Source organism: Leptopilina heterotoma, unplaced genomic scaffold, assembly GCF_015476425.1.
Source record: "Leptopilina heterotoma isolate Lh14 unplaced genomic scaffold, ASM1547642v1 Lhet_191, whole genome shotgun sequence".
In the NCBI taxonomy this organism is placed as follows: domain Eukaryota; kingdom Metazoa; phylum Arthropoda; class Insecta; order Hymenoptera; family Figitidae; genus Leptopilina; species Leptopilina heterotoma.
Genome location: NW_025110910.1, coordinates 683858 through 705064, shown reverse-complemented (window position 1 = coordinate 705064; position 21207 = coordinate 683858). Strand labels below are relative to the sequence as shown.

Here is a 21207-nt window from a genome sequence, read left to right as displayed (position 1 = left end):
TTTGTATGGAGGGGTAAGGGTTTTATTGTCATACATATGACATGTCAATAGATTTGAAATTTGGACTCTCTGATTTGGCTCGGGGCACATGCAATCCACTGGCGTTTGCACGAGCGATTTCTCGTTAATCACACGACTGTTTCATGTCTATAGTAATTGCCAACCGTTAATTACTCATATCCGCAAATTCTGCTTCGCACATCGATTTAGAAATTTTACTTACTTAAATATTAAATTGTTATTTAAGCCTTCACGACTATTACGTTTCATCGTAACATATTTTCAGTAACCAATAATAATTATGTATAATTATTAATAATGATAATAATGAGAATGGTAGCAATAACAATTAAAGTGTAATAAAAATTTTATAAACAATTTAAGTCGTAAATTTTGGTTTTTTCATTTTAGATGATCCTGTCCAGAAAAATCCTGCTCACAGTAAGATGCCTATTGACAGAGTAGAGCAGAAAAAGTTGTCCTGATGAGTAAGTCTAAACCAATGATACTTAGAGCTCTCGCAAATTCTTTATAGAAAATTAAAAAAAAATTATTTTTATAAATTACAGTCGACAATAATTGCAAATAATAATATTTGACTCCTGCTAATGGTAATATCTTTAAATGAAAACTTTAAATTTTCAAGTTAATTAAAATTTTCTTTAAAAAATTTTTCTTAGATCTTCATGAATTACATTTTCCACTGTAGATCAAAAACCATCTGCTAATTAGTCATCAGTAAGAGATTTATTAACGAGTTTTTTTTGCCTTCCAAAAGGGCAGAAAGAAATATAGTAAAAAATGAGGTAACAAAAAAAATAAGATGAACAAAGTCTAGGCAATGGTATTAAATCTTCTACTCTTTTCCTTCCGGCGAAAGGCGACCTTTTCTCTTCTCGTTCATCTTTTTCATCCTCGTAACATTAACAGTCTGCAGTATAATCTTTACCGAAATAAAAATCCAAGGTAGTATTTTTTCTTATTATTATTATTACTATTATTGAATTTATTTTTTATTTTTATCTTTGAAATTTGTATAACTTTGCAGAAATTTAATTTAAAATTTTATTATATTTTAATTTTTCCCAAAACGTATGTGTCGACGTTTGGAATCCGTGGAAATACGATAAGTTTCTCAAAATACAAAATAGTGGATCCAAAATGGCGGAATTTTTAAAAAATCGTTTGAATTCGTTGAAAGGTTAATGTGTTTTTTCGTAATTTAAAGTAGGGAACAAATTTTCCTGATGAATTTAAATTTTGTTTTAAAAAATATTTTTTAAATTTAGAAACATTTCCTTCTTATGTAATGATTACATAAAGTGACTAATAATTTTTCAAAATATAAGATAAAAAATATTTTTCCTCCATAATAATAAAAATTGCTCTATTTGTATTCGCTCTGAAGCAACATTTCGATTCTAAATTGTGAACATGAACAATATTCATGTTGTTTCTTCACTTTTTATTTTAACATTTTTAAGAGAGAAGGTATTTTCTTGTTTTCAACTTTAGTGAATTCTATATTGTACATATTTCATGTTTCAACTTTATACATTCCATTTCTTTTTAACATTTATTCCGCTTCAGCTTTCTTTCAGTTTTTCATATTTCTATTGTATTTTATTTTTACAATTTGTTATAAATAAAAGGGTATTTAAAAATAAAAATTGTGAGCATTTTTCAAAAATTACATTCTTTTAAAAATTTACCAAAACGATTTTGTTTTTTTTAATTGAAAAGTACGGTAGGGTGCAAAGATGCCTTCTTAGTTTGAACGTGTCGCACTGATATGTTTCCATGGAAACATATGAGTGTGACACGTTCAAACTAGGAAGGCATCTTTGCACTCTACTGTACCTACATGTAAAATTTTTTTTTGGAAAAACATTAGAAGGAGAAATGAATTTACGGATTACGAAAAATTTTAGATAACGAGTAAAATGTACATAATAAAATTATTTTTCAGTTAACTATTCAGAAGTATTAAATAAAATAAAAATTAAAAAACTAGAGGCAAAAATAATTTGCTTTCAATTATTAAACAAAAATTGGAAACAATTTCTGAATAACCTATAAAAAATATGATGTATTTTAAAACATAGCATTCGGATATATGAAAAATGTTTTTAAAAAAAGTTTTGAAAGGCTTTTACGTTTTTACAAAAATAAAAATTGTATAACATTGTTTTTAAAAGCGAAAAATGAAATAGGTTGAAATCATATTTGCAGAAGGGAAATAAAATGTTGTTTCTTGAAAATTATATCTTTTTTATGAACTTTTTGATTGTAGCAGGACGTTAACAAAATATTTTTGTTTTATTATTCTTTTTGCAAAAAAAAAATTTATTTTATTAAAATTAAATTATAAATTAATTATTTAATTAATAATTTAATAATTAATTGTAAATTATAATCTTGTAAAGGACACTTGAACGTTGATGTAGGTTAGGTGTTGATTAGTACGAGGTGCAAATTTATTGTGATTAGGTGAATAGAGTAGACGTTGAGGTGAAGCTTATTCTGAATCGATACCGAAGCGGCAAGTTGTCAGTAGTCACGGTCTATCTTTGATCAGACGCTAGTGGTACGAAAACATTTTGGTCGGTCAGTAGGTATAGAAGCAGCACTAGCCTCAGTGGAACGACGCAAACTATGCAATTTAAACCGTCGTTGCTGTATACAAGCAATTATCTTTCTCAATCCTTTCAACCAGCACGAGTTGCATTTTAAAATTCCCGAAAAAAAACGAACAACGTCACGCCCCTCCGACAGCCTATGAATTTAAAGATTTTATTCCTCGAGAAAAAGTCAGAAGTGGATTAAAATGAAAATACGAAAAGATAAAAATTTATTTATTTAGAAAGTTTTATCAAAACTAAAATTAATTTTCACTTTTTATTTTAACTTTCACTTGTACCAAAGCTGAAATTAATTTTTTTACTTTTGCCACGATGAATTTACTTTTCGTCATGCTTAAGGGGCTAACATTGGTATAGACTTACTCATCAGAACAACTATTTCTGCTTTACTCTGTCGATGACATTGGTTTAGACTTACTCATCAGAACAACTATTTCTGCTATACTCTTTCGTTAGGCATCTTGCTGTTAACAGGAAGCCTGCTAACCGGCATCTGGACTGGATAGTAAAATTTTTTTTTCATCTTACATTGAATCGTCTATTCCAGGCCCATAAAATAAATCTTCTACATCTTCAGCACCTTCTAGAATTTTGTTTGGGTCTTGTTCATTCACAATAGGCACGTAGAAAAAAGGAACAGACGCTCCGACAATGTTTACAAACTTGAATGTTGGGGAAGATTCAACAGATCGCCTTAAAATTTTCTTTCGCCACTCTGTTCACAAGAGTTGAGAAAAGTTTCACTTTCGCCACGTTTTTTTTAACATGAAAAGAACTGCTTTCATAGCAGGCGTTGGAGAAAACTAATCTTAATTCTAATAAAAGTGAAAGTAAGGTGAGAGTGTAATTACCCGAAGGCACCCCTATAATTTTGTTGACCGGTTCGATAAAAACTAGATCTACAACTTCTAGAACTTGAAAGGAGTGATTGGATTCTCGCCCGCTGCTCGAGATAATTCCATTAGGCACAATTTTATCATCGGTTTTCCGATATTTCCGAGGAGTGTTAGTTTGTCGACCACAACGTCCCACAGAAGAAAACCCCTATTTCGGTCAAATGATGATCGATTCCAGGACTCCCGGTTTTTCCATATCTCCAGTAAATGCGACAATTATTAATGAGGAAATAAAAAATAATGTAAGTCACAGTGTTCCATTGTGTTATTTATTCATGACTCTGCCTTATGGAGAAAAAAATTATCAGGTTAAAGTGTGTAAATTATTAATTCCCTTTTCCGAGTTTCCGGAGTGCTCATAATTTGAATTAGTCATGGGAATCCTAGCTAACGTAGGGGAAGTTTTCGAAAACGGAAAGCCTGGGGGTTGTAGGTAGTTGAGTATATGGTGATTTCATTCCGTCTTGTTAAACTGTATTAGAGACGTGGTGATGAAAGAGGGAAATAGGATTTTAATAGTCACGCCCATTGGTAATTGACTAAATTAATGACACCGTCTAATCGTCATGTTTAAGGAAAAGGTCCTCAAAGATTACCTAAATCAAAACAAGTGTTGTCAATATTGTTTCTTTAGCTCCTTTTCGAAAATGGGTTTATGTCCAGGTAGCTGGATTACACCACAACTGTTTTTTGGAATTAAATATTTGCTTCCTTACCAAAACTGTTGCGTACTACTCTGTACCATATGTTGACAAAAATTTAAAATATCGCAATAATCCTGTTCCTCACGGTAATTTGTCAAATCTGTCAGGGATATGCAGTTTTTATCCTGAATCACTATTTTAGCAAATTGTTAACTACTCCCACTCGATTAAATTAAGGGGGAAATACTCCGGAATCAACGCACGAGGAAAGATGAATATTGCCCATCAGATTAGGATTATTGATGATTAGGATTAGTTCTTTTAATCAATGTCGAAATGAAAGGGAGATATGAAATGATAGGCGACACTTAATAGATGAGCTCTTATCAATCAAGGAACATTTTCCACTGAAGTCTAGGAACTGATTCCTAGAGTTCTCTCCCATTAATTCGAATATTAATTGCTTCCTTCTTTGAAAGGATCTCCTGCAAGAGATCTATGGGAGGAGAATCTAGATCAATTTTTCCTTTTTTATATCTCATCCTGAACAGATATTTAGACATTATTGTAAAATCTGGCTCAAAATACAGGTTTATTCACCACTGTTGGAATTCTTCTATTGAGGAAACTTTGCTATTCCTTTGTGTACTATCAGCTAAGTCGAATTCTTCCTTTATATTTTTTAATATTTCTTAATTAAATCTTAACTTGGTTGCCACAAAACGAACATAAATTTTTGTTTCTAATTATCAAGAAAAGAAGCAAAATTTGTCCACTATGAATTCAATTAGAAATTAACAACCAAAATGATGTGAAGATAGTTTTGTTGATTCGCAAGTTTTCGCAAATACAAGAAAAGTCCTTTATTTGCTATATTCAGATAGGGAGCAGGAGGAGAAAGGGAAAAGGATGGATATGCAAAAAAATATTCGAGGCGAAGAATGCTTACCCGAAGGGAATTACGGAGATTATCTTTCCACCATTAATATCCGCAATTATGCTGGTCTCGTCCTCTCGGCGTAGCGTTGCGCTCTATCCGCATAACGTTAATGCAATTACTGCTGGAGCTCCAAATGTATTTCTTTCTCCGGATGAGGTTAAACTTTGATTACGTGTCTCTGCCGAGTCAGCGGATCAGTTTGATCTTCAAGATCCTCCAAAACACACCGTCGACTTGTTTATCATAAATCAAATATTTAATTTTCTCCCTTTTTCAAAACTATATAACGTTCCTTCCACTTTTAATTAAAAATCTAATAAAAAAAGAAAGAAAACGTGTGTATAGACTGAGGGAAAAAAAGACAACCTTCATACTGTGGGTTTCATTTAATTAAACATCAAACAGGAAAATGTTTCGATTAAACAATTTTCCTAGATACTAAAAAGAATCTCTTTTAATTTTTTCCAAAGTTTAATATTTCTTTTGTTTGTACACCAATTTTTTTCTCTTGTTCAGCTTTTTCTAATAACATCCAATTTTCTTGCTTAAAGAATACTAAAAAGTTATTTTTCAGTTTCACTATTTTTTTTACTTATTGCAAAAAACTCTGAAACTTTGTCAATAAAAAAAAGGAACTAAAATTACAAAAAATTCACCGTGTTGGAAAAATAGGAAATGCTATTCATGAGTTTCAGAAAAGCTGCTCATATTTTTTCATTTTAGTTTATAATGTTGTTTCGCAAAGTTATTGCGATTTGAATGTACACGCGGAAAATTTGTCCCAATTTTTCTTTGTAAAACATTCGAAGGGAGGGAATTTTTTTTTTTTTGAACAAATCTAAATTTTTAATTGTAATATTGTAAAATAAATTCAGTGGAAATTGAAAAGAGATGAATTGTTGGAGTTGTTGAGTTTTTGATGAGGTTTATGTGTGTGACTTTGATAAAAAGAAAATGTTATCATCAATTTAGCTTCTGTCCCTTTGTAAGCGGATATACCGTTCACTTACGTAGCAAATTAGAAATCTGACTTATCTTCCAGGGCTGTAAGCTGATTGGTCACGTTTGCTTCTCAAGTGTCTCTTCAAACCTAAAAGACGACCATAAATCCTATCGTTAAATTTCCAGAAGATTTTAGAGGGTTCCAAAACCACTTGAAATATATATCTTTCAATATCACCTTGGAACAATCCATTCGTCCTTCTTCGCAGGTCCTTGACATATCTAACGAGCGTATCCGGGGGGTGAAGGGAATCCCTCTTTCGGGAAAATGAACTGACTGCGGGTGGATATTATCCCTTCATATCATCTTTTCATCCTAGGTCAATAACTTCCCCCAATGTTACGTCCTTAACTTCTTCAGAGAAGAAAATTTTTTTAAAACATTTCACAAAAATTAATTCTAGTCGTTGCCCATACTTTGCTAGACTTCTCATAGTTCAAATGTCGCAAAAGTTGAAAATGGAACATCAACTAAAAAGAAGAGGGAAAATAAAATGAAGGAGTAATTTGGCAAAAAAGCGTAGAATATCAAAAGAGAAGAAATGGAAATTCAAAAGGTAAAGAAAGGAAGAGAATGAATAAATAAAAGTTTTCAATAAGCAGTCAGGAGGAATACTCAACAGTAGAAAATTCAAGTCTGTCTGGATAAGACGAGTCTATAATTAAATTGATTTTTCGCTTTTCTCCAATTACTGGGAATTCTCGATCTACTAACTCGCCAACTTGCTCCGAGAATGAACGATCAGTATCTATTAGAGCTGCAAGTTTCACAAGTCACAGACACTCATTAATATGATCTAGAGTAACATGCATTATGAAGGTAATAGACAATTCAGTGATTATTTTATTAAAAGTCTATTATTGCAGTGTATCGAAAAATTCGAACTCTGGCAAAAGAAATTTGCTTAAATATTATTTTCTTGCCTTCTGATTCCAGACAAATAATTGCAATTAGATTTTTTTAATAACTTCCGCTAGCTAATGTTCCGCTTCTCTTTTCTGATGGTGTCTTTGATAAACTTAAAGGGTTTATTGCAGTGTTGAGTAATTCATCCACTTCCTCCCTTTAGTCACCTTCTTGTGACAAGCGATGGGTTACGGGTGAACTATTCTCACATCAGTCTACCGAGAACACCTCGACGCCCACTTCATCAGTTTCTCCTGAACAACCTCGTTGCTCCATCAAATCAAACCTTCCAGTGATCAGAGTCCACCACTCCCAATCCTGTAGCTATTAAACCGGGAAAAGCAATAAGGAATCGAAACCTTTGAATTAATTGTTTTTTCTCGAACGTCTGCTATTGAAGGAGTACTTTTCATGTTAAAAAAAACGTGGCGAAAGTAGAACCTTTCTCATCGTGACAAAGTGGTTCCAAATGCCAAAAACGTGGCCAAAACCCTCCAATATTTAAACTGGTGAATTTTAATACCCCAAATAATTAGGTTATTACTGTTAGAAACGACCCAAGCGTCATCATGGTATTTCAACCAATCGCGACCGTCATCATGGAATTTCAACCAATCGCAACCGTCATCATGGAATATTCATCCAATCACGATCGTCATCTTGCCAAATTCATCAAAAAAAAATTCTGTTTTTCTATTAGGAATGTAATTGATTAAATTGAATAATTGAATTCAGTTAAATTGACAATTGAAAGTTCTTACAGTCAATTTCTAACTGATTTTCTCTTAACAACTTTACGCAGTAGTTTGATAGATTTTTCCAGTAACACGAAAACAATTTAATTGATGTATTTTCAAGTGAATGTGGGCGCAAGGAATTACATTTGCAGGATTGGTTAACAAGTTTTAAAGAAGATGGAACGATTCCTGTTACTGATGACCTAAAAATGCCTCTAGAATTTGAAGAGACGGATAATCTGATGGGTTCGTGAGTTTTACCAGCTATGAGTCAAATTTCGGTGTTTAAATTCAGTAATTCAAACACCGAAATTTGATAACAGTTTCATTGTCTGTTACTATTTGATTTTTGTGTTTAGCGATGGGGGTTAGTAAGACACTAATTGCTGTAAACGATTTTTTAGAATTATGACCTGTGGCTGGAGTTTTTATTGTCTAAACTTAGGACAACTTGGTAATTCCATTTTGGGACATTAAATCGAAAATTCAAAGTGCCTTGAAAGGTTAAATAAAAAAAAGGTTATCAGATCGATTCTAATAACCAAAATGCAAGTTTTTTATCAGTTTTAATTTAGAAATTAGCGACGAATTGAATTATTAAGGAATAATTCATGAGATGGAAAATTTAAAGACTTTTCGGTGGAATATGAAATATTACTAGTTTCATAACTTTTCATTTTACTTACATTACATTACTTCCATTTTCCCATGAGGGGAAAATGGACTATATTGGCCGCCATTTTAGTATACATGAGGCTACATTCTAATATGGTTTTTGCTGTATAAAAAGGGGGCAAAAATAGGTCAAGTTTCATCTAAAAGAGCAACGTTTTATATATAAGGTTTCGTCTATTGTTGTCGTCGCGTTCCACACACTATAAATATTTCCGACGTCATCAAAAAGGAAGTTAATTAAAAAGCTCAAAAGCAGACATTACTTACCAAAAGAAAATAGTAAACAGACGAGGATGGAGAGAGAGGTAGACATCGCTTGATTGGCCAACGCTAATTTATTATTCGCATTCTGGCTTCACTATCTGTCTTGCATTCTCCAAGTGATCAAGTCCGACGGGCAAGTGTCAAATGCACTCCGTTTCTTCGTTCATTGTTCTAATTCCCAATAAGGGAATTTGGCAATTTTCACCAATAGTTTCACTTTCGAACAATTCACTTGGACACGTTTTCTTCTTTGAAAACTTTCTTCTTCAACCCTCATCATCTTTTGGCAACATTGCTTTTTCAATTTTTTTTTCAAAACTTGAATTAATGGAATTAATTAGCGTCACTGAATTCGTTATTTAATCACTTAAACTTTAATCGACGCAATTTATTCATTCCATTTTTGTCCTCTTGAGTTTCCGGACGTCCTGCAACTCGATCAGAGTAAGTTATCCGGCATAAACTTCAAAGTTAGACACTCATAATTTAAATATTCACGAGAGCCGACGATTTTAATTACCTGGGACATGCCGTCGAATATCTCAATTATGACTACGGATCTTAACGTTCATCGCGACGTGAATAATTCGTAACTTGATTCACAGATCCAAGCTTCATTTATTCTCGTTTTTGAATCTAGATCTCGCGACTTTGAGGAAACTTTTTTTTTCACCTGAACAACAATAAAAATTTCAGAGATTTCTCATCAGCTTTTTCTTTAAATTACCTTAATTTTTTTGTTCTTTTATTTTTCGTTAACGCGTTCTTTCATAAAACTAATTTTCAAGTTGATACCAAGAAATATGAAATTGAAGTCAAAAAGTATAAAACAGAAGATTTTTTTATATTTTGACTATGCCAAATTTAGTGAACCAACAAAAATATTTAAAACCCTCCAATTTTTTTTTATAAATTTTCATGTGTGCCATACTTTTTGGTATTAGTGGAACTTCTTGATTAGTGTAACAAAAAAAATATTTTGCTATCAAGTGAAAAACATTTTTTACTCTCAAAAAACATTTTTCAATAATTATTTAGCAATGAAAAAAATAAATTAAAAAAATGTCTACATCCTGCAGTATAAATACGTCCGATATGTTAAATAATAAATAACAATAATAATTTTGATATCAATGCTAAATCCTTTCATTCTACATCAATAATAATGATAACGTAGAGCTTTATATGCGACCTCTCCAAAATCAACTATCACTAATCCTAACAATTTCCATCGTAAATCTCCCGTATTATTGTCAATAAATAGTACGATATGTGGAGGATTGTTTAGCGAAAGTTTATAAATCCATTAAATGTTAGACTAAATAATCTTTCGCTGCGATCTCCAATTCTTGATAATTTGAAATAGTTTATGTAAAATAATTACAGAAATTTTGTTCTCTAAAATTTCTAAATGTTATAGAAATATATAATATGTTGGTAAAATTTCGATTGATTTTTTATCAATTAGCAAAGAATTACTATTAGTTGGCAATATTATTATTTATAAAAAAAAAAATATTATTTTATTTCTTCTTAACTTTTTATTTATTTTGTATTTTTAAATTCATTAGCTTATTTTATATAAAAACAAAAAAGTTAAACTGATATAATCTGAAATATTTTCACGCATCAGTTTGTATTTTAAGATACTATTTAAACATCGATAGCAGTTTAAGATGTTAATTTATATTTAATATACATACGAAATATATAATTAATTCAATATAAACAGTATTTAATTAATTAAAAATTTAAATGGAATGTACCACAATGAAAATAAAATTTTAATTTATTTCAATAATTAAACACTTTGAATTTATTTAAAAATTAATTAATTTCAATTTCATTAATTAATTTTAATTTAATTAATTAATTCGAATTAACAATTTTCATTTAAAATTGATTGCAAAGAAAATAAAATGTTTTTTTTCTAATTTTTCCAGATAAAAACAAAAGGATTTATTGTCTAATAATTTTATGAACAAAAAAAAAAAAAATTTATATAGTAAAAAAATGCTAAAAAATATATATACGATTTGATAGTTTGCCAAAAAATTTATTGTTAACAAACATCGCATTTTTAAGGAAATGCACCAAAAATTATTTGGCTGCCATATTACACATAATACATTTTCTCAAATGTGCGTTTTTTGATTCTTATACTTCTTTTGGCAAAATATCAAAACACTTAGATTACACAAGACGTTCTTATCTATAGATATGGATATTTTAGATTTCTGCGCTAAAATTTAAAATCTATTCCTTAAATATTTTACATTTATTTCGTATAATAAAAAATATCAATGTGAAAAAGTTTAAAATAAATATAAGTGTTAAATAGTGTAATAATTTTTTTGAAGTAAACAAATGTATAAAATATATTATTTATAATTCAATTTTAAATATATTATGTATTTAACAAATTTTTATTTTATATATTGTTAGAATTTAATATGTGACTTACTCCGAAGAAAAAAAATTTGAGGTTATGTTTGAAATTTTTAAAACTAAAATATACAATACGGATTGACTTTAAATATAAACAACTGATGTTTAAGTCCTCACTACATTCAAAGTAATGATTAAAATTTGATTTTAATTTTAAATTAAATGCAGAAACTTATAATTAAGGTAAAAATGGTACAAACATAACCTCAAAATGATTCACCTCTTGAGTACCTTTCTTCGGAGCGTGTCACATAATTATTTGCAAATGAATAAATAAATGATAAACACCTAAAAATTATAAAAATTATATTTTATATCCTATACTTAAAATACTTTTGAAATTTATTTAAAATTTGAATTTATAAAAGAATTCTTTCATCAAAAAGTATTTAATAAATATATTTATCAAATATTTATTTTTATTTGCGTATGCATTTTTAAAAAATTTTAATCTACAGTATTCGATAAAGAATTTCTTTTTAAAAAATTATTCAAATATTTATTTTTTAATCCTAAGTATTTTTTTCTAAAATTTTAACATTCATTAATTAAATATTTTCATTACAAGTATACTTTACATTTATGCATTCATTACCATGACATTTATAAATTTTTACACATATAATTTCCACTCATTACATGCTTTCACTACATTATACATTCCTTACCTCACATTGATTTAATACTTTCATTAAATATTTGCAAAATAATTTATTAAAATTCCCACATGTACATTCATTACCAGACATAATAATAACATTTTTTTTCCATTCATACAATTTGCAAAAAATTTACATTTTATCAAAAAAAAAAAAAAAATTTTCAAGTGAACTTGAAAAAGTAGAACGTGAACCAAAAAAAAACAAAAGTTTTAATGTGAAATTTATTCCTCCTCTAAATAATTAAAAAAAATGGGAAAAATGAACAAAAAAAATAATAGAATTACTATAAGTAATTGTCTAATTTTTTTTTCTTAATTATTTGAAAGAGAAAAAATGTGATAAATTTCACAGGCAATTATAGACTTTTTTTGTCGCACACTTATCGTGCCTTGAAAAGTGGTTAGACTTGAAAACAATAGGCACTTTTTTCCAGTGAAAAATTACAGTAACCAAGTTTTACTTATGTGACTCTTTTCATGCATAACTGGTGATTATTTTGTCGAAGAAAAAAAGCAAATTTGTTTGTTTTCTTTTTTTTTTTTTGCTGTTGCATTCGTGACAAAAAAATTAAGGTAATTCCATGAGGAAGAGACTGCTCATTTCACGGTTCACTTATTTACACCACTGTTTTTTTTTCTTCAAAACTATTTTTCGCATTATTTTCGTATTTTTGGGGATTTTTATTTGAAATTCATTTATTTATTCATGCGAATTTATGCTTTTACGTTTGTAAATAATAATATTTATTATTTACAATTTAAAAAAAAAAAAAAATCTGAAAACAGTTTTGAAAATACAATTTTCAATTTACTGCCAGAAACCTTGCTTAACACCCATGGATTCTTAACACCTAGGGGTATTTTTTCGACATTATTTACATCAATAATTGTTTTGAAAAGTAATTGGTCAATTGAAGACGTGGTCAATTGTCAACATTTAATATTAAAAAGTAAAAAGTTAAGAATATTTTTGTAAAATAATTTTCAGTTTGTGATGAGTAAGAACTAAATAAATGAATATCAAATTTTGCAGAATGGATAATAAGGTCAAATATTACTTGATAGGGAAAATAGTGAAATTAAAAAAAAAATTAGATTCACACCTTCGATTCTCGTGAACGGAACGTGTCTTTAAAATTGTTTTCACTATCACAATTTTCACGGTGGTTAAGAAAAATTACACTATACCATTAATTAGATTAGAAGAACATGAAGAGAAAACTTATTCCACACTTAAACACCGGTTTTTTTCTATTTCTACTTTTCAGAAAGCAAAAAAATGATTTATAGGGACGGACAATTTTAGAATGGACAAAAATGTCAACAACACCTTTCGTCAAATGTTTTCCTTTTTCTAAAACTTTTTTTTCCCCAAAAATGAAATGAACGATAATTTCATTTTTAAACTAGAACAAATGTTTTAAAAAACGAGATTTCATTAATCACTATAAGAAGAAAAGTGCGACGACGAGAAGAAGAACACCGTTTCGAAAAGAGATCCTCCCGCGTCAGGGATAGCGGAGGAACTACATTGCGCGAGCGCCACGGGGTTCCAAGCACGCAGCCGCCACGGTGCTGATATAATACACGTAAAAAAGTGCAGTATTCGTGTGCTGCGACCAATCCGTGCGCTCTCTCTCACTCACTCTCTCTCCCTCTCCCAAAGGGGGGTAGAAACAGCGTCTTGATAAAGAAGCGAAAGAGCGTGAATCCGATTATAACTTATGGCCCAGATAATTAAAAGAAATTACAAAGCGCACCATTGAACAGGCACGCGATTGGTCGTAACCGCGTTTCGCGAATCGTCAAAAAAAAGTATAAAGAAAAAATAAAATAAAGGAAAAAAAAGAAAACACATAGAACACAAGCTTCCAACTGAGTTATTGCTATCATTTGTGGTTTGGGCGTATTCGCGACCCAATGGGGGCACTGAAAAATGCCTCTCGCCTGCTGGCTAAAAGTTAGATATCACTGAAATGGTCACGCCAACGTCTCTTTTTTTATAGAAACACTTCCTATAAAAAAAAATAACAAGTGACCAATGATCTTTGAGATGGAAATGTGAACACTTTTCTCTGTCTTCTTCTTTTCCTCTATTCCACAAAAAGTAATAGGCATAATATAATGCCTCATCTCTACAAAAAGTTGAAAATATCCTCCACTTCATTTTATTATTAAATTACAATTAATTTAGAAACAAAAAATAAAAACGGTTTCCTCGGATAGCAAAAGAAAATTGAGCCTAAATGGCTTTGGCACTATTTAATTTTCAAATTTTGATGTCAAATTCGTCATCAGCGACCCCAAAAACCCCCGAGTGGCGTATTTCAACCCCATCTGAAAGAATTTTAAAAAATCCGCCATATTGGTTCCGCCATTTTGAATTTTGAAGTTTTTATGTCAAATTCATCATCATCGACCCCAAAAACCCCTGAGTAACGTATTTCAACTCAATCTGAAGAAATTGAAAAATATCCGCCATATTTGTTCTGCCATTTTTAATTTTCAAATTTCGATGTCAAATTCGTAATCTGCGACCCCAAAAAACCCCTGAGTAACGTATTTTAATCAAATTTGATGGAATTAAAAAATATCCGCCATATTGGATCCGACATCTTGAATTTTAAAAATCTGATATCAAATTGGTAATCCGCCATTTTCAATTGTGAAGATCTGATAGCAAATTTCTAATCAACAGGGAGCCTAAAAACCCCTTAGTCACGTATTTTAACCGAATCTGATAGAATTGAAGATTATCCGCCATATTGTTTCCGACATTTTTAATTTTGAAAATCTGATATCATATTCACTGTTGGCGATCACAAATACCCCTAAGCAATAAGTTTCAATTAAGTTGAATTAATTTCTATTTAAAAGTCCGCCATATTGGTTCCGCCATTTTGAATTTTCAAAATCTGATGTCAAATTCGTAATCTGCGACCACAAAAACCTCTGAGTATCGTATTTCAACCCAAACTGAAGAAAATGAAAAATATCCGCCATATTGGTTACGCCATTTTGAATTTTGAAAATCTGTCATCAAATTTGTAATCATAGGAGCTAAAAATTAAAAAAATTGTGACGTGTTTTTATATCTTATACAGTTTAAAAAAAGTCAGTTATATTTTTGAAATTTTAATGTTTGAAAACCTGTCTTCGAATTTTTATTCGGAGGATTCAAAAATCCTCTAAAATGAAGTTTTATGATAAATTTAATGCATCGAAAAACGAGGCACAAGGTCATGAACTCTTAATTTATCAATAAAGAATAGCAAACTATGGTAATATTTCAAACACTACAAGTTCTCCACAAATATTGGAGTTTTGCCACAAGAAACTAAAGTTTCTACTAAAAGTTGGCTAGGATGAATTGAATTTTGCAAATTATAATATTGAATTGCCAGCGAGAATACTTCGACAAGAAAATGTTGCTTAACCTTTGTGAATTATCAAAAATAAAGTACGAAGACTTGTCAAAAAAGACAAAACTCTAAAGGACATGCAAATGTATCCATATTTTTATGCCTAGAAATGATGACGTTGATGAAATTAATAATTAATAATAAACATTGATAAAATGATGATTGTTTTTTATTCTCCAAAAGTACAGAGAATTCGTACTTTTTCGCAAGTACGGAGTTTATCCGCCAAGAGGTTCAGACTACATTGACCTTTGTACTAATTTTGAGGTTCTAACTTTGAATGATTGACGCATTCTTTTTAAATGTAAATTTATTTACAATTTATTAAATTCTCAAATTGATTGCCCTTTCTTACTTAGTAATATAAACTTTAAAATCCCACGTCTTACCTCTAGGTCATGGTATCCTTTTTATTTGCGAAAGCCTACAAGACCAATTGGTTATATGTCTCCGATGTATAGAATGTGTAAAACCATTAACGATATATTAGAGTGTAGCGATACAAATTTCAACATTTTTAGTTTAAATGCTTTAGCTTTCAAACGTAATATTATTTCACGCATAATAGCCCTGCGACCATAATTAAATTTGTATTTTGATTTTTCTCTAATTCCTTTATCATTTTTGTTTTCTTTTGTTCCTCATTTCTTCGCCTGCTTTTGTTTATTTGATAATTACACACATTTTTCATTTATTTTATACATACTTCTTTCTTTTTTTAGTATTATTATACATAAACATGTATTACTTTAATTTGTAGTGCCTATAATGGTTTACCCTTGGCTGTATTTTTTGGTTCAAATAAAAAAAAAGTACGAACTGAATTGACTCTGTAGTTGCGATATTTTTTGGTAGAATGGAAAAAATCTCTCCTAACTGTCAAAGGAAATAATAACTCCTGGTATTCAGATATGAAGGAGCTGAGTATTTCACTGTTAGGTGAGAATGACTGCTCTTGTCCTTGCCGACCCACTAAATCAACACTCTCTGTCTGGACAATTCTTCTTCCAACGGAATTACTGTCAGCTTTTACTTCTTAGGATAAAGTCTCCAGAATTCCTCTTGTGCGACTATGCCTTCTGATTTTCTCGGTCAGTTTTTGCGCCCGGGCTTCTTGACTTCTTCAAAAGATGAAAAATGGCCTAAAAACCATGTGACCACTTTTATTTTTAACATTGAAATGTTTTGTTGGTAATTGTAAACCAAAACTATAAATATCCTTTTATTGATTTTCCATTCAGTATTTATATAATTATCTATTTTATTATACTATTCTATTCGATAGTTCATTTATTGAAAATAAAAGCCTGTGAAATACAAAGACACGGTATAAATATAGGAAAAGATGGAAAAGAATGTATCTTCCTATAAAAGCAGATTCATGTTTCATGACTCTTTCTTTTTCAATTTCCAATTCATGCCGCATGTTCAGTGCCTTATGTTTCCAGATTTTTCGTTTCTGCTTTGTACATGACACGCGACGAGAGTATTGGTTTGTTTACTATATCATCAGAAATTTTCTCTCCATTACAGCAATTGCTACTTTTCGATAGGAATTGATTTATCTAATTTTATTTATTTCTCTGAAAAAATTCACTAAATAATTATTTCGAAGTTCTGCCTTTACCTGGACTGATCTTTATTGAAGATTCATTGAATTCTTCAACCTACGCATCATTACGCATCCATCGGTATGTTTTACTTTTCACAAACAATTTTTTGTTTTTCTTTTTTTCTGTAACAATATTTTCTCTTATTACACCAGGAACAGTTACAATTCTACCGGGATCAATTCCCACAATTTTTTTATAATTTTCTACATTAAATGTCTTGAACCCATCTTCTATTGATTTGAAAATTCAACTAATGATAAATCATGAGTTCAGTAAATTTCTTTATCTCTTCATAGCATCCAATTCTAAATGCATAAGTATTGGTAACAATGAATTTAATTTTTTTCCCTTTAGTTATTTCATCCTCACTAATATTTAATATTTTTGAAATTAAATATGTCATTCCCATTAGAATGTTAATTTCTGTTAAGTTAACATCTTTTCTTTGTTCCACTGTTATTTTTCTTTACCTCTTTCTACTCATTGCAAATATAAAAAAAAGTTCAAGTAGCATTAGTATAACAGACTGATAAGTTACTTTCCACAAGAAATAATATTACACAACAAAAATATATTTTTTCAGAAATCAGGTTCTAACTGTCTTTAATTAATTAAAGTAATGATGTGCGATATTTTGATGCTAAGTGAAGTTCAATCAAAACAGCGCTCTTGTATTTTGTGTGCATGACGTATAATCGATCAGAGGAAAAAGGAATAAAAAAAAAATAGAAAAAAATATAACAGCCAGTGTTCACTGGTCGTCACAATGGTGAAAGTGGACGTATCCTGAGTTGGGGGTTTATAGCTCGCGTGAAGGTATGAGATGGCAGACACGAGCGTTGAAGCTACTTAAATATTGACGCTACGAAAAACGGTAAGCAAATAAACGACCTCTCCTCGTCTACCTATTTTACGTTGATACGAAGTTTTCAACGAAAAAGGTCGTTTCTACTAAACTTTATTTGAAATTTTTGAGTAAAGTTTACGGTTCCTGTATTTCACACTAGAAAAAAAATTCCTTTTCCTCACGTATACGTACAGGTGTGTGTGTGTGTGGGTCTGGTGATAATGATATACGACTTTTTTTTAGAATTTCTTGTTTTCAAATTGAGTGCAAGTTTAAAATTTAGTTCATTGAAGAAAGTAAATTTCTCAGATAGAGAAGAAATTTACATAAGTTTTATAAGTTTTAAATGAATTCCTCCTTTATTTCAGTTACGGTTGAATGAAACGACCACTTTTTACCAGTACTACAAAATTTAATTAAAAGATAAAACTTACCCTAAATTCATCCTTCGCTTTAAAATTTTCCCCATTTCGACTGTATAATTCCGTCTTGGATACCAATTAATTAGCAATTAATTAAAGTCATTATGTCATATATTTATAGAAGAAAAGTAGGAATTTAAAAATAAAATAAAACCGTCTATAAACGAAAATAACAATCATGGAAATTACCACAGCTGTTCTATTATCGATCCACAATTCCTCGCTTACATTAAAACTAATGTATTTCTCTTCTTTTCATTGTTTTCGTTTCTTTAAAGTTAATTTCACGTAGGAATCCTCTTTCCTAAGAATAGATGGCGAACTAAAAATAGTGGGCAACTATTTTAATAAAAGCACAAGATGTTTTGTTAATAAAATCTTAAAACTTATTACTCAGGGGATTTTTGGGGTCCTCATTATGAATTCGCTGTCAGTTTTTAAAAATTCAAAATGGCGGATCCAATATGGCGGACGAAAATTTGACAGTTAATTAAATTGTCTTGACATTTGCCACTCGGGGTTTTCTAGGGTCGCTGATTACGAATCCGATATCAGTTTTCAAAATTCAAAATGGCGGATCCAATATGGCAGACGAGGAATTAAAACTTCATTAGGTCTTTAAAAATTATTTTATACTTTACAAAACGGCTTATAGCAAAAGTTGGCAAACAACTTATTTGAAAAATAACATTTTTGGCTTTATCTTGTAGAGATGAGAAGTTATCAGCGGATGAAGCAACTATAATTGAGTTTAGAATCAAATTTGCTGAAACTGTTACTCAAAACCAATTGCAATGACCTCCTATTTAACATGGACAGAACAGATCTGTAGTTCGAAAACATATTCCAAACAGGACTTATGTTTCTGTGAAGAAGTATCGTATATATGTCTGAAAGGAAAAAACTATTATTGGTATTAATTTCAAATAGTAAAAAAATCTTTTCTCCTTTAATGATTATAAGACAGTGATTCACCATTCACGGTTTCTTTCTTAAATACTGAGAGGATCGACTGTAAAATAAATAAACTTATATAAAAAAATTTTATTGCCGTAATTTCTTACAAGTTGAACAAAATATAATGGAAAAAGAAGAAATGATAAAACTTTTTTTTAGTATATATATCGTTTATGGCGAAAAGATAGGGAAAAATTTTTAAATACAGATTATTTCCCAACGTTCAAGTTTACAGCTTTATTATCCCATATATTTTATCACTTTCTACAAAAAGCGCGAAACAAGCTCTGAGCTTTCAGATTCGTGGGCAACTTGGCTCATTACCGTATATAATAAAGAGTCGTTATTTCACTGCTCTTATCTCCGTGAAATAAAGAGATGAAGGGTGGCTTCGCGTCTAGACTAAGTAGCTCCAAGGCCTCTAAGCTAAACATTCTCAAAAAAAAAAACCGCACATAGCTGTGAGGCTCCGCTTTGTTTCGTTACATTCACGTCACAAAAAAAGCGGACAAAATCACCCTGCAGGAGGTGTCAGTTGAATTCAAAAGAAACTTTTTTTTTACCTCATTTTCCGCAGTGTTTTGTAATAAACCCAACTCTCGAGCTCTCTCGGTGCAAATTTCAACAAGCGATATTAACATATTTTAAGTTTAATCATTCATTTCATAAATTCTTAAACTAAAGAATGCGGTCGTTTCTTGGAGAGAAATTTATAGGAGGGCTTTTATTAATTACTAATTATAACTTTTCTTTCCGACAGCTTTTAATGGGAATTTTATTCTTTCATTTAGAGTGAAAAAACAAGGAACATTTTTAGTATTGTTGTTTTGAATTTACTTTTACAATTAGCGTAAGGGAAAGAAATTAAGTTCATAAATTTAAAGTAAAATATAACGCTACGGGTCTTTGTGATAAGAAATTATTCGATGGTGACAGATTTTTACAGCCGTGACAATTTTTTTTACATAAAAAAAATTTAAGGGGTTAGGCCACCATACGTGTATAAAAAAGAAAGGTTTGGAAATTTTTCAAAGAGTATATGAAATTTTTTTATACTTCTATAAAGAATTTGCGAGATCTCCGGCTAACATTGGTTTAGATTTACTCATCATAACAACTATTTCTGCTTTACTCTGTCGATTGGGGATTTAAAATTGCAATGCGACACATAGTGACCATAACGTGAACTAAAAAAAATGGCTACTGTAGGTGTACAAGGTTGCAAAAAATGTTAATATTTAAAGTATTCTAATGTTTAAGAAATATTTGTTAAGATTGTTGGTCATTATTTATCTTTTTATTGAAAAAATACTTAAAATTAAAACAGAAAAGTCACAATATAAGTTTATATTTTTTTAAATTTGTACACCCATTTCGTCCATTTTTGGTGTAAAACACTAGCGGCACCGAGCCCGCGGTGGTAATTTTCATTGCCAATAAAATTGGTTTAGACTTACTCATCAAGACAACTTTTTCTGCTCTACTTTGTCGATAAAATTGGTTTAGACTTACTCATCAAGACAACTTTTTCTGCTCTACTTTGTCGATAAAATTGGTTTAGACTTACTCATCAAGACAACTTTTTCTGCTCTACTTTGTCGATAAAATTGGTTTAAACTTACTCATCAAAACAACTATTTCTGTTATACTCTGTCGATAAAATTGGTTTAGACTTACTCATCAAGACAACTATTTCTGAACCTGGAATAAACATTTGTCTTCATTAGCTGAAGGATGTGATTTTAATTGACGAACACCACCAAATTACGCCTTCTTTTATGGATCCTCTCCTTGTCCGAACTAAAATTTTTCTCACTAAAATTTTTTCAGTGATTGGAGAGTGCCATCAGTAGGTCCTCTTCATGGGAAGATGAATGAGAAATGCTGCATTGTTTTCTTAGGGATTTCCGTCTTTTCAGACTGATGTTCGCACTAAATAATTATAGAAGTACATAATTAATAATTAATTAATAAATTCTGTCGCCGATTGATTGATAAATGCAATGATTGAGAAAAACAATAGAAATTAATGAATGTATAATTATTACTTAAAAAGGCAATTAGAGATTTTGAAAATATTATGAGAAACGAGAATAAATGCAGATTAGCTTTTACCGGTTTTATGAGAAA

General features: G+C 30.2%; 1 protein-coding gene across 6 annotated transcripts in view; it reads right to left on the bottom strand.

Moving 5' to 3' along the window:
* The window catches only part of LOC122500906 (zwei Ig domain protein zig-8-like), a 36122-nt gene extending 22773 nt beyond the window's left edge, over positions 1–13349 (bottom strand). Inside the window, exons 1-3 of one of the 6 annotated variants that reach the window (XM_043610062.1) lie at positions 12920–13349; positions 9228–9380; positions 8711–9135 (exon numbers count right to left, since the gene is read on the bottom strand). In XM_043610062.1, coding sequence (XP_043465997.1) covers positions 8711–8756 — 46 coding nt within the window. In that variant the 5' untranslated portion in view covers positions 8757–9135; positions 9228–9380; positions 12920–13349. Of the gene's footprint in view, positions 1–8710; positions 9381–12919 lie in introns of all 6 variants that reach the window. The other 5 variants (XM_043610060.1, XM_043610065.1, XM_043610061.1 and 2 more) reach the window with 5 other exon arrangements.
* Positions 13350–21207: the final 7858 nt, after the last annotated feature.